Source organism: Bufo bufo, chromosome 2 (assembly GCF_905171765.1).
Source record: "Bufo bufo chromosome 2, aBufBuf1.1, whole genome shotgun sequence".
Lineage (NCBI taxonomy): Eukaryota > Metazoa > Chordata > Amphibia > Anura > Bufonidae > Bufo > Bufo bufo.
The window spans coordinates 557,028,564-557,040,793 of NC_053390.1; the positions used below are offsets into that span (position 1 = coordinate 557,028,564).

The 12,230-nt window shown below is 45.5% G+C and overlaps 1 protein-coding gene across 4 annotated transcripts in view; it reads right to left on the minus strand.

Moving 5' to 3' along the window:
* The window catches only part of RASSF6 (Ras association domain family member 6), a 103,074-nt gene that overhangs the window by 47,625 nt on the left and 43,219 nt on the right, over positions 1-12,230 (minus strand). For all 4 annotated transcript variants that reach the window (XM_040418138.1, XM_040418137.1, XM_040418139.1 and 1 more), the window contains one exon: positions 5,955-6,049. In XM_040418138.1, the coding sequence (XP_040274072.1) occupies positions 5,955-6,049 (95 nt within the window). The remainder of the gene's footprint in view (positions 1-5,954; positions 6,050-12,230) is intronic.

Genomic DNA, 12,230 nt, shown 5'->3' on the forward strand with positions numbered 1-12,230 from the left:
TAAGAAATGTTCTATTTTTTTCGGGATCGGAATTGCGGACCCGGAAGTGCGCATTTCCGGATCCGGGCAGCACATCGCGCGGCCCCAAAGAAATGAATGGGTCCTCAATTCTGTTCCACAAAATCCGGAACGGAATTGCGGACGTGTGAATGGAGCCTTATTCTGTTGTTCAATGTTATTGTAGATCACATACATTAGGGTACTTTCACATTTGCGGCAGAGGATTCCGGCAGGCAGTTCTGTCGCCGGAACTGCCTGACGGATCCGTCAAAATACATGCAAACTGATGGCATTTGTCAGACAGATCAGGATCCTGATCTGTATGACAAATGCATTGAAATGCCGGATCCGTCTCTCCAATGTCATCCTGAAAAACGGATCCGGCATTTATTTTTTTCACATTTTTTGCGGTCTGAGCATGCGCAGACTGCAATGCCGGATCCGTTTTGCCGCAACACTCGGGGCTAGATCCGGCATTAATGCATGTTAATGGGAGAAAATGTCGGCATTCCGGCAAGTGTTCCGGAATTTTGTACGGAGTTAAAACCGCAGCATGCTGCGGTATTATCTCAGTTCTGAAAAGGCAAAAAGACTGAACTGAAGACATCCTGATGCATCCTGAACGGATTGCTCTCCAGAATGCTCTTCAGAATGCATTAGGATAAAACTGATCAGTTCTTTTCCGGTATTGAGCCCCTAGGACGGAACTCAATGCCGGAAAAGAATAACGCTAGTGTGAAACTACCCTTAGTCCCGGGTGCCTGCAAGAGAAGCTGGTGCCAATTTAAATGCCTGACCACTGACGTAAATGGGGCGGTCGGGAAGCGGTTAAAGGGGTTACCCAACTATTTGTAACTGAAGACCTATCTTGGTAGGTCATCAGCATCTGATCAGTGGGGGTCCGACACCCAATCAGCTATTTCAGAAGGTTCGGCACTCCTGTGAGCGCTGTGGCCTTCTTACTGCCCTACTCTAGGCCAGTGACATCACGACTATCAGTAACATGGCCTGGGAGCAGCTTAGTCTCATCCAAAGTGAACATCACTGGCTTAGGGTAGCAGCGCGAAGGGGATCAGAGCCTTCTCAAACAAGTGATTGGTGTGAGTCCAAGGTAACCCCCACTGATTAGATGCTGATGACCTATCCAGTTACAAACCCTCAAATAACCCCTTTAAGGTGACCTAGCACACTGCCTAAGCTGCATTGAAGGCATCGCACTCAGCCAGCCAGAATCCTAGTCCGTACTGACGAGTGGCAAACACTCCAAAACAGCTATCTACGGATGGATATTTGACATAGCAATATTCCCTTGTCATGTCCCAAAGTTGGTTAAAAAGTCGGATTTTGACTCATAGGGAGCCACTTCCACATAGGTAGATATTTTGAGAGGGAATCAAAAGAACACCAGGGGGCACTATACAAAGTATGTAACAGCAATATGTAAGCATTTTTTAATTATTCTAATTTGAAAATTATGTTATACATAATATTTAGTCATGGAACAAACCCTTTTATAGGTATGAACTTTGCAGGGGATGGAATTAGGATCTCCTTACAATAAAAGGGTCTCCCTTAATAAAGCTTACCTTGACGGTATCCATACAATAAATAGCTTGCACTACACAACTTACCAATCATTTCAATCATGCAACTACAGAATATTCTTTTAAAAGCAATTCAATTACCAGTACTTTATAAATTCAGAAAACTGCAGCTATTGTCCTGTATCTTATTGCACTGCTTTTGGGATCTGAGTTCAGTACAGCACTATATACACTGCTCAAAAAAATAAAGGGAACACTTAAACAACACAATGTAACTCCAAGTCAATCACACTTCTGTGAAATAAAACTGTCCACTTAGGAAGCAACACTGAGTGACAATCAATTTCACATGCTGTTGTGCAAATGGGATAGACAACAGGTGGAAATTATAGGCAATTAGCAAGACACCCCCAATAAAAGAGTGGTTCTGCAAGTGGTGATCACAGACCACTTCTCAGTTCCTATGCTTCCTGGCTGATGTTTTGGTCACTTTTGAATGCTGGCGGTGCTTTCACTCTAGTGGTAGCATGAGACGGAGTCTACAACCCACACAAGTGGCTCAGGTAGTGCAGCTTATCCAGAATGGCACATCAATGCGAGCTGTGGCAAGAAGGTTTGCTGTGTCTGTCAGCGTAGTGTCCAGAGCATGGAGGCGCTACCAGGAGACAGGCCAGTACATCAGGAGACGTGGAGGAGGCCGTAGGAGGGCAACAACGCAGCAGCAGGACCGCTACCTCCGCCTTTGTGCAAGGAGGAACAGGAGGAACACTGCCAGAGCCCTGCAAAATGACCTCCAGCAGGCCACAAATGTGCATGTGTCTGCTCAAACGGTCAGAAACAGACTCCATGAGGGTTCTATGAGGGCCCGACGTCCACAGGTGGGGGTTGTGCTTACAGCCCAACACCGTGCAGGACGTTTGGCATTTGCCAGAGAACACCAAGATTGGCAAATTCGCCACTGGCACCCTGTGCTCTTCACAGATGAAAGCAGGTTCACACTGAGCACATGTGACAGACGTGACAGAGTCTGGAGACGCCGTGGAGAACGTTCTGCTACCTGCAACATCCTCCAGCATGACCGGTTTGGCATTGGGTCAGTAATGGTGTGGGGTGGCATTTCTTTGGAGGGCCGCACAGCCCTCCATGTGCTCACCAGAAGTAGCCTGACTGCCATTAGGTACCGAGATGAGATCCTCAGACCCCTTGTGAGACCATATGCTGGTGCGGTTGGCCCTGGGTTCCTCCTAATGCAAGACAATGCTAGACCTCATGTGGCTGGAGTGTGTCAGCAGTTGCTGCAAGACGAAGGCATTGATGCTATGGACTGGCCCGCCCATTCCCCAGACCTGAATCCAATTGAGCACATCTGGGACATCATGTCTCGCTCTATCCACCAACGTCACATTGCACCACGGACTGTCCAGGAGTTGGCAGATGCTTTAGTCCAGGTCTGGGAGGAGATCCGTCAGGAGACCGTCCGCCACCTCATCAGGAGCATGCACAGGCGTTGTAGGGAGGTCATACAGGAACGTGGAGGCCACACACACTACTGAGCCTCATTTTGACTTGTTTTAAGGACATTACATCAAAGTTGGATCAGCCTGTAGTGTGTTTTTCCACTTTAATTTTGAGTGTGACTCCAAATCCAGACCTCCATGGGTTGAAAAATTTGATTTCCATTTTTTAATTTTTGTGTGATTTTGTTGTCAGCACATTCAACTATGTAAAGAACAAAGTATTTCAGAAGAATATTTAATTAATTCAGATCTAGGATGTGTTATTTTTGTGTTCCCTTTATTTTTTTGAGCAGTGTAGTTTTGCAGTATAAAAACTTCTCTACTTCTAAAGCGGTTTAATGCAACTATGCCACCTAGTGGTTTCTGTGCTCACAGTGTAAAGTTTTATTACAAACTAACTTTACCAGTAAACTTAACCAGTTGAGGGTACATTCACACTTGCGTTATTCTTTTCCGGCATAGAGTTCCATCAAAAGGGCTCTATGCCGGAAAAGAACTGATCAGGCATATCCCAATGCATTCTGAATGGATAGAAATCCGTTCAGTTTGCATCAGTATGCCTTCCGTTCAGTCACTGAACGGCGTTTTGGCCGGACATAATACCGCATCATGCTGCGGTATTATGTCCGTCCAAAATGCCTGATCAGTCGCCCATTGACTTGCATTAGTGCCGGATCCGGCATTGCAAAACAACTGAAGGACGGATCCGTCCCTCCGGTCTGCGCATGCGCAGACCGGGAAAACTGTGAAGAAGACTGCAAGACGGATCTGTCGATCCGCATGACAAGCGGAGAGACGGATCCGTTCTTTCAATGCATTTGTAGACGGATCCGCACCCGGATGTATTTGTAGACGGATCAGTTGTCACACTGATCGGCGGATCCGGCAGGAAGCTCCGACACCGGAACTGTCTGCCGGATCATACTAACGCTAGTGTGAAAGTACCCTGCGGACCAGGCCATTTAACCCCCTTCCTTGCCAAACTTATTTTCATTATCATTTGGTTTTGTTTTTTTAAAGAGAACCTGTCACCAGGATTTTGTGCATAGAGCTGGGGACATGGGCTGCTAGATGGCCACTAGCTCATCTGCAATACCCAGTCCCCATAGCTCTGTGTGCTTTTATTGTGTTAAAAAACAGTTATCCGAATCTCCTCCTTGCTGGCTGATGTCACAGAGCTGGAGCGCCGAAATATCGCGATGCACGAGCTAGAGCATGCGCAGTGTCGGCATCATGTTCATTCCCTGTACTGGCATCAGCACAGGGAACGAACTACGCATGCGCTAGCTCGCGCATCGCGAGATTTCGGCGCTCCAGCTCTGTGACGTCAGCCAGCAAGGAGGAGATTCGGAGGACGCGGGGCGGTGCTGGGCTCCTTTCCGCTTGACTCATCTCCGGATACAGGACTCATATCAGGTCATTTGCATATGGATCAAAACTGTTTTTTAACACAATAAAAGCGCAGAGAGCTGTGTGGACTGGGTATTGCAGATGAGCTAGTGGCCATCTTTTTTTTTGAGAATATACATGGGGTTTATTTTTATGACATTTTTATTTTAGTATGTTTTGTTTTTATTTTATATACCCTGGGAAATATTTAAAAAAGAGGGATAAAAGTCTGTTTTTGAATTTTTGCATGTTTTACTAGCACAAAGTGCTTGATATAAAGGATGTGTTGGGTTATGGTCGCTAGGTGCGGGACTAGAAGCTGCAATGTGGTGTGTGGTGCCATTTTTTGAATTTTTTACTTTGTCTTTAATTTCTCATTTTTTAAAATTTTATGCTTTGTGCCTCCCATAAGGTCATACTAGACCTTTGGGGGTCATTTCAACTTATTTTTTTTTTTGCTGATCCTGTAATTGTGTGGGTGGCAATATTAGCCCTAGTTACATTGAGATTACAGCACACAGAGACTATACAAGGCTACTGAGCCTTACTGCATAGCTACTTGGGCTCCATTCACACGTCCGCAAATGGGTCTGCATCCGTTCCGCAATTTTGCGGAACAGGTGCGGACCCATTCATTTTCTATAGGGACGGAATGGATGCGGACAGCACACAGTGTGCTGTCCGCATTTGCAGAGCGCGGCCCCGATCTTCGGGTCCGCAGCTCCGCAAAAGATAGAACATGTCCTATTCTTGTCCGCAGCTTGCGGACAAGAATTGGCATTTCTATAGGGGTGTCGGGCGGGTGTGTTGCGGATCCGCAATTTGCGGGTCCGCAACACACCACGGACGTGTGAATGGAGCCTAAAACCCAGTACTCATGCCGACACCCACCACCTTGTGATCACATGATCGCTGGAACCGGAGCAGGAAGTGACAGCATTGCCGCATCCTTATCTGTACATACAGCATTCATTCAGCGCTGTGTATAAAGCAATGGAGAAGGCAAGGACGGTAAAAGAACTGTGCCTTCTCTTGGACTTATGTCTTTTTTTCAACCATATTAACTATGTAACTATGTAGCTACGGGGAGCCTGGCTGTCACTGACACTAATCCTCGCTGCTAACTCTACAAGGGTGTTCGGGAATGTCCTTGCTGCTCTAAGCACAGACCACCCGGAAACGTAAAGTCTATGGGCAGTTCAGAAATGGATAAAAAATGTAAAATCACTCTTATTACCATGTAAAAAGGCTTGCATTTCTTAAACACATGAAAACTGCCAAAACGTAGTTATTTGGAGCTGATGCATAGACTATGGTTGAAAAATAGACCATTGCCAAAAATGTGGATATACAGGGACACCTCCGTTCATGCTAATGCTCCTAGTGGTCGATCTTGTGAATCTAACTTTACATAATTTGGAATAAAACTATACAACACAAATGTAATGGGATAGTTTGGGGTTTAATAATGTTTCAGTTACGTCCTTTAATGGAGCTGTATTACCGTCTTTTGAGTCCAACTCATCTGAATTCACTACAGGCTCATCTATTTCTGCAATGTGGTAAAGGTCGTCAAATTCACCCCAGCGCATCATTCCACTAGAAAGAAAAAGAAAAAAATGTAAATTCAATGTCTATATGCAATAAGATACTGCAGACTTAAGCCTCATTCACACGTCTGTGTCCGTGCACAAATCCGTAAGCAGGTGGTCAATGATGCATCCGTGAAGGATCCGTGTGTCCGTTTTTTGCTGTCCGTGTTGCATCTGTGTTTTACTAACACTGAAAGCTGGAAAAAAAAATTCAAAGCATGTCTTCTTAATGATCCGTGAAATACGGATGCAACACGGATGGCATCTGTGTTGCATCCGTGGTTTTTACGGACCCATAGACTATAATGGACGTGATGGATCCGTGAATACGGACAAAATAAAGCATGCATCTGAGCTAAAAATACTGACCCACGGACCGTGCTAAAACACTGATGTCTGAATACACACATTAAGGCCTCTTTCACACTACAGTATTTTGCGTTCAGTATACTGGACGTTTTTTGAGTTCAGTATACGGAACAGATACTGAACCATTCATTTCAATGGTTCAGCAAAAAATACTGAAGTGTCTCCGTGTGCATTCCGTTTCAGTATTTCAGTATTTCCATGCCGTGGAAAGATAGAACATGTCCTATGTTTGTCCGCAAATCACGGTCCGTGGCTCCATTAAAGTCAATGGGTCCGCAAAAAAACGGAATGCATACGGAAGGCATCCGTATGTCATCCGTATGTCATCCGTTTTTTGCGGATCCGTCATTAACAAATGCTAGGCCCAGCCCACTGTGGCCATGTGTTTCTTGTTGCCAAACTTTGGCTGAGCACAAATACAGGTGGCTTCCGTTTTTGATCCGTGAAAAACGGACCGTATACGGGAACCATACGGAAACCATACTGAAAGGTTTTTGCGGACATACTGAACGGAAACGGAGACACAACGGAACCCAAAAACGGGACAACGGATCCGTGAAAAACGGAACGCAAAACACTGAAATGGACATACTGTAGTGTGAAAGAGGCCTAAAGTGAATGGGGACGTTTTCTGTCCGTGGAGAACATGTACAGCACACTGCCGTGTGAATAATGCTTTACCTACGATATTCTATATGTATATGTTTTTTTTTTTGTACCAGTCCAAATAGCACAGCATGAAACTTATACCCACAGCAGCATTATAATAGAAAATGCCTAATAGAATAGGACATGTTCTATTTTTTTGCGGAACGGAAGTGCGGATCCGCAATTCCGTGTCCGGGCAGCACATCATGCTGCCCCATAGGAATTAATGGGTCCGCAATTCCATTCTGCAAAATTCAGAACGAAATTGCGGACATGTGAATGGAGCCTAATGGTCTGCATCTATGGCAGTGATGCCACACTTTCTGTATTAAACCAATAATAAAACTGCTTAAGATTTTGTCACTTTTTACACCTCTAGATCCTTTTACATGGATGATTAATGGGGACAATTAAAGGGGTTGTGTCACTTCAGCAAATGACATTTATCATGTAGAGAAAGTTAATACAAGACACTAATGTATTGGGATTGTCCATATTGCTTACTGTGCTGCCTTGATTCAGGCTTGATTCATTTTTCCATGACATTATACAATGCTTATTTAGAAGGGTTTACGGCCACGGCTGCAGCACAGATATTAAGTGGCCAGGACGGGAGCTGCTGTGCATGCATGCCTATGTGCGCTCCCATGGTCCTGGACACCAGAGAGGCCAGCACTTTTTCCTAAAGTGTGCAGTGCAAGCACAACCACCGCTGCTGGACTAGGGTTTTCTTAGCTAAGTAAGCCAGGAAAACATGCTTACACAGCAGCAGGTAACAACAAGCCACTGGAAGATGATGGATTGTGGGGGTCCCTGCAGTGACACTGATAAAGGCAGGTCCCTCGGGTAAGCAGATACTGTCCAGCCTCATCTCAGCCACCCAATGTCTCTATAGTAAACTAGATAGTATGATAAATAATGAACTCAGTTATTTTATATTGATGCATAGGCTAGATGAGATGCTGTACATTGCCTTTCTGCATGTAGTGCAGACTACTCTGCCATTCACCACTTTTGCAGCGGGCAGGGCTTAGGTGCCCACTGTGGCTCAGCTGCTCCCCTGTTGGTCAGTACAAGCCTGTAGTACACCATTGGGCTATCATGATCACACCATAGGTGTCACGGTTGTCATGGTCTGGTGATAGTGGACCGTGACACTTTTGCTGTGCATGCTTTTTGCTGGTGGCAACGTGTTGTTAGAATAATTTTACACTTCCCCTTTAAGGCTGGTGTTCCTTCCCATTTTGGTTTGTTTAGGGTTAAAAGAGTGTGCAAGGTGGAGCTCGGTGTGGCCTCATGGCTCTTCTTATACTGGAGTTGTGAGGTTAGTTTTATATCTGCCTTTGTATGAGTAGGAGCTTTGCTCCTCTCTGGATGTGGCACCTATCTGTGAGGGCCTCCTTGTGGAAGGTCAAGGTCTTCGGCAATGTCATCCCAATGTTTTCCCGTGACCCCTTACCCTTCCTCACCTGTTTATGATGTTTGGTGTGGGTTTATGTACAGGGTGTTTGTTGTATGTCATTTGGTGTTCAACGTGTCTGGTTTATTTGGTGTTTGTAGTCCAGCATGGTTGTTGGACATTTCTCTTGTCTGTCTGTGCCTGTGGAAGTGGGCTCCATGATTTCCCGGAGGGGTGAACCACAAGTCAGCAAGCTGTAGTTGTTCCACCCAATCGTTGTGGCAGGTAAGTGGTGGTTGTTCCAGTGCATGTCGTTTGCGCTGGGCTCTTACCCGCCGTTATGCGTTTATGCTTGCTCTATGCTCCTTCCTTGTTGCTAGGCCTGTGGGAGACTCTGGTTCTTCCGTGTCTTGGTAGAACTGGTTGTCTCTTTCTCCTGTCAATACCATCAGGGCGAATTAGGGTCCTACGTTCCGGGTATGAGTCCTCCCACCATCAGGGTTGGCTCATACAGTCAGGGAGTGTGTGTGTGTGTGTGTGTGTGTGTGTGTGTGTGTGTGTGTATATATATAGCGAGAGGTATTGAGGGCACCGTCCTTACACCTGAGATATCAGGGAACACAGCCCTGGCCTCCTCCGACCATCCAGGAAAACGGGGTGCGAAGATTCAGCAGGATATAATTGAAAGCAAGATCAAAAAGATGCATCGCACTCACCATCCATGTTCATGTTCACGCTTCTTTATTAGTGGTTGCAGAGTTACATGCAGGGGCAGACTCACATGGAATATAAGTTAACAGCGACGGCCGTTTTGCGGTGTGACCGCTTCCTCCGGCTGTTTGATTCACTCTGTGGATCGTGTGCGCGCTGACCTATAACCTCATAGGGGGGAGGGTTCGTACGACCCATCACTCAGAAACCCCTGACGTCACACCAGCAGCGCACACCTGAAACACAGGTGCATCAATCCATTAGTGCAATTATAAAAACAAAAGTAACAAAGGTGGAATACAAGTTACAACAGTTGCAGAGTATTACAAAAGGTGACACAAAGTTAATATGAATAGCAGAAATGACATTTAAGTCCTCTGAAGATGAGCTAAATAGAAAAATACCAATATATAAAAATACAAAAAGTGTGAGTATGTATGTATGTATATATATATATATATATATATATATATACACACATATGTATATGGTTGCTATAACCCTATAGTCAGTGATACAAATGAACAAAGACGCATGTATAACGCATCCTATTCAATGAACACTGACAAATCATTGCGTTCATTAAGCCCCAAACACCCAGTCGCATCCGTTTTTATAATAAACCGGGCTTCCTTCGCAGGGCACTTGCATTTCCTCCATGTTGGCACCGTATATGCTCAATAAGGCGAGTACGTCTCTTGCCTGTTTTTATTGAGTTGCGGTGTTCTCGTATCCGCTCCATTAAGGATGTTTTGGTTTTTCCTATGTAAAAGTATGCACTCACGCAGATTAATGCATAAACTACATACGTTGTTCTACGACATGAACATGATGTTCACCCTCAATTTTGGGGGATAGACCATTGAGTTCTTGGACGTTCGCTTCGTTGTGGGAGATGGTGCCCTACATACCGAAGGGTATCGCAAACCGACTGCCACCAACACCCTGCTGCACCATGGGAGCTATCATCCACGTAGCGTAACTAGTTCAGTCCCTTATGGACAATTTTTAAGACTTAGACGTATCAATAGCCAGGATGCAAGTTTCCTGAGACAGGCGAATGAACTGAGGGATAGATTAGTTCAACGCGGGTACCCGCCAGAGCAATTGGATATAGCTTTGGAAAGGGCAAGTGCTCAAACGCAGCGATCATTGATGAAATGCAGAAAGAGTGGGGTAAAAAATGATGCAGAGAAAAAGGACAGGTTTGTGTTTGTATTTAAGCATAGTTCCATGGCTAATTGTATAAAAAGAACTATATAAAAAAATTGGGAGATTTTGAAGGCAGAAGGAGATTTAGGTGAATTTTTAGAACAGAAACCTATACTAGCTTTTAAAAGATGTCGCACATTTAGGGACATTTTGGTGCGAAGCCGCTACAGCGAGCGGAAACCGCGCGATTGGTTGTCACTCGGTAAGCCGGTTGGCAACTATCGATGCGGTGACTGCTCCCTGTGCGGCTTTATGTTTCAGGGCCGCCATTTCTTTCTTGGAGGTTTTGAGCATTGTGTGCACCAATTTATCAATTGTAGAACAACATATGTAGTTTATGCATTAATCTGCGTGTGTGGATCCTTTTACATAGGAAAAACCAAAACATCCTTAATGGAGCGGATACGAGAACACCGCAACTCAATAAAAACAGGCAAGGGACGTACTCGCCTTATTGAGCATATACGGTGCCAACATGGAGGAAATGCAAAAGCCCTGCGATTTGCGGGTTTGGAGCATGTTCCCCCATTGCCTCAGGGAGGCGACAGACACTATATTCTGCTCCAGAAGGAAGCCCGGTTTATTATAAAAACGGATGCGACTGGGTGTTTGGGGCTTAAAGGGTTTCTATCACTTTGTATCACATAATTAGCTGTCAGACACTAGCTATCCGCTAGTGTCTGCTCTGGCCAACCATCCTACTATAATCGCTTGTGGGGCAGCGGTTTTGCTAAAAAACAAACTTTTATAAATATGCTAATGAGCCTCTAGGTGCTATGTGGGCGTCATTAGCACCTAGAGGCTCCGTCTACCTTCATAAACAGTCGCCGCCCAGCGCGTCCCTCCAGCCCGCCCATGTCCTGCTGAATGTGATCCTCCGTGTGACGCAGCGGACGAATTCTCGCGCATGCGCCGTGCGCGGCTGTATTCGGCCCATTTGAGACGTCTGAGCTGGGAGCAGACATTCAATGCGCATGCGCCGAATACAGCCGCGCACGGCGCATGCGCGAGAATTCGTCCGCTGCGTCACACGGAGGATCGCATTCAGCAGGACATGGGCGGGCTGGAGGGACGCGCTGGGCGGCGACTGTTTATGAAGGTAGACGGAGCCTCTAAGTGCTAATGACGCCCACATAGCACCTAGAGGCTCATTAGCATATTTATAAAAGTTTGTTTTTTAGCAAAACCGCTGCCCCACAAGCGATTATAGTAGGATGGTTGGCCAGAGCAGACACTAGCAGATCGCTAGTGTCTGACAACTAAGTATGTGATACAAAGTGATAGAAACCCTTTAATGAACGCAATGATTTGTCAGTGTTCATTGAATAGGATGCGTTATACATGCGTCTTTGTTCATTTGTATCACTGACTATAGGGTTATAGCAACCATATACATATGTATATGTGTGTGTGTGTGTATATATATATATATATATATATATATATATTACACTTTTTGTATTTTTGTATTTTTGTAACTTTATATATTGGTATTTTTCTATTTAGCTCATCTTCAGAGGACTTAAATGTCATTTCTGCTATTCATATTAACTTTGTGTCACCTTTTGTAATACTCTGCAACTGTTGTAACTTGTATTGCGCACACTGGCCACCAATGATAATACAATAAAGGAAGGGAGGGAGGGGGGGGCCGGGGGAGGCCGCACACTGGCCACCAATGATATTACAATAGAGGGAGGGGGGGCCGGGGGGGGGGGGGCCGCACTGGCCACCAATGAAATTAAAACTGGGGAGGGAGGGGGGTCTGCTGCCTGGCAGCCCCTGATCTCTTATAGGGGGCTATGATATGCACAATTAACCCCTCAGGTGCAGCACCTGAGGGGTTAAT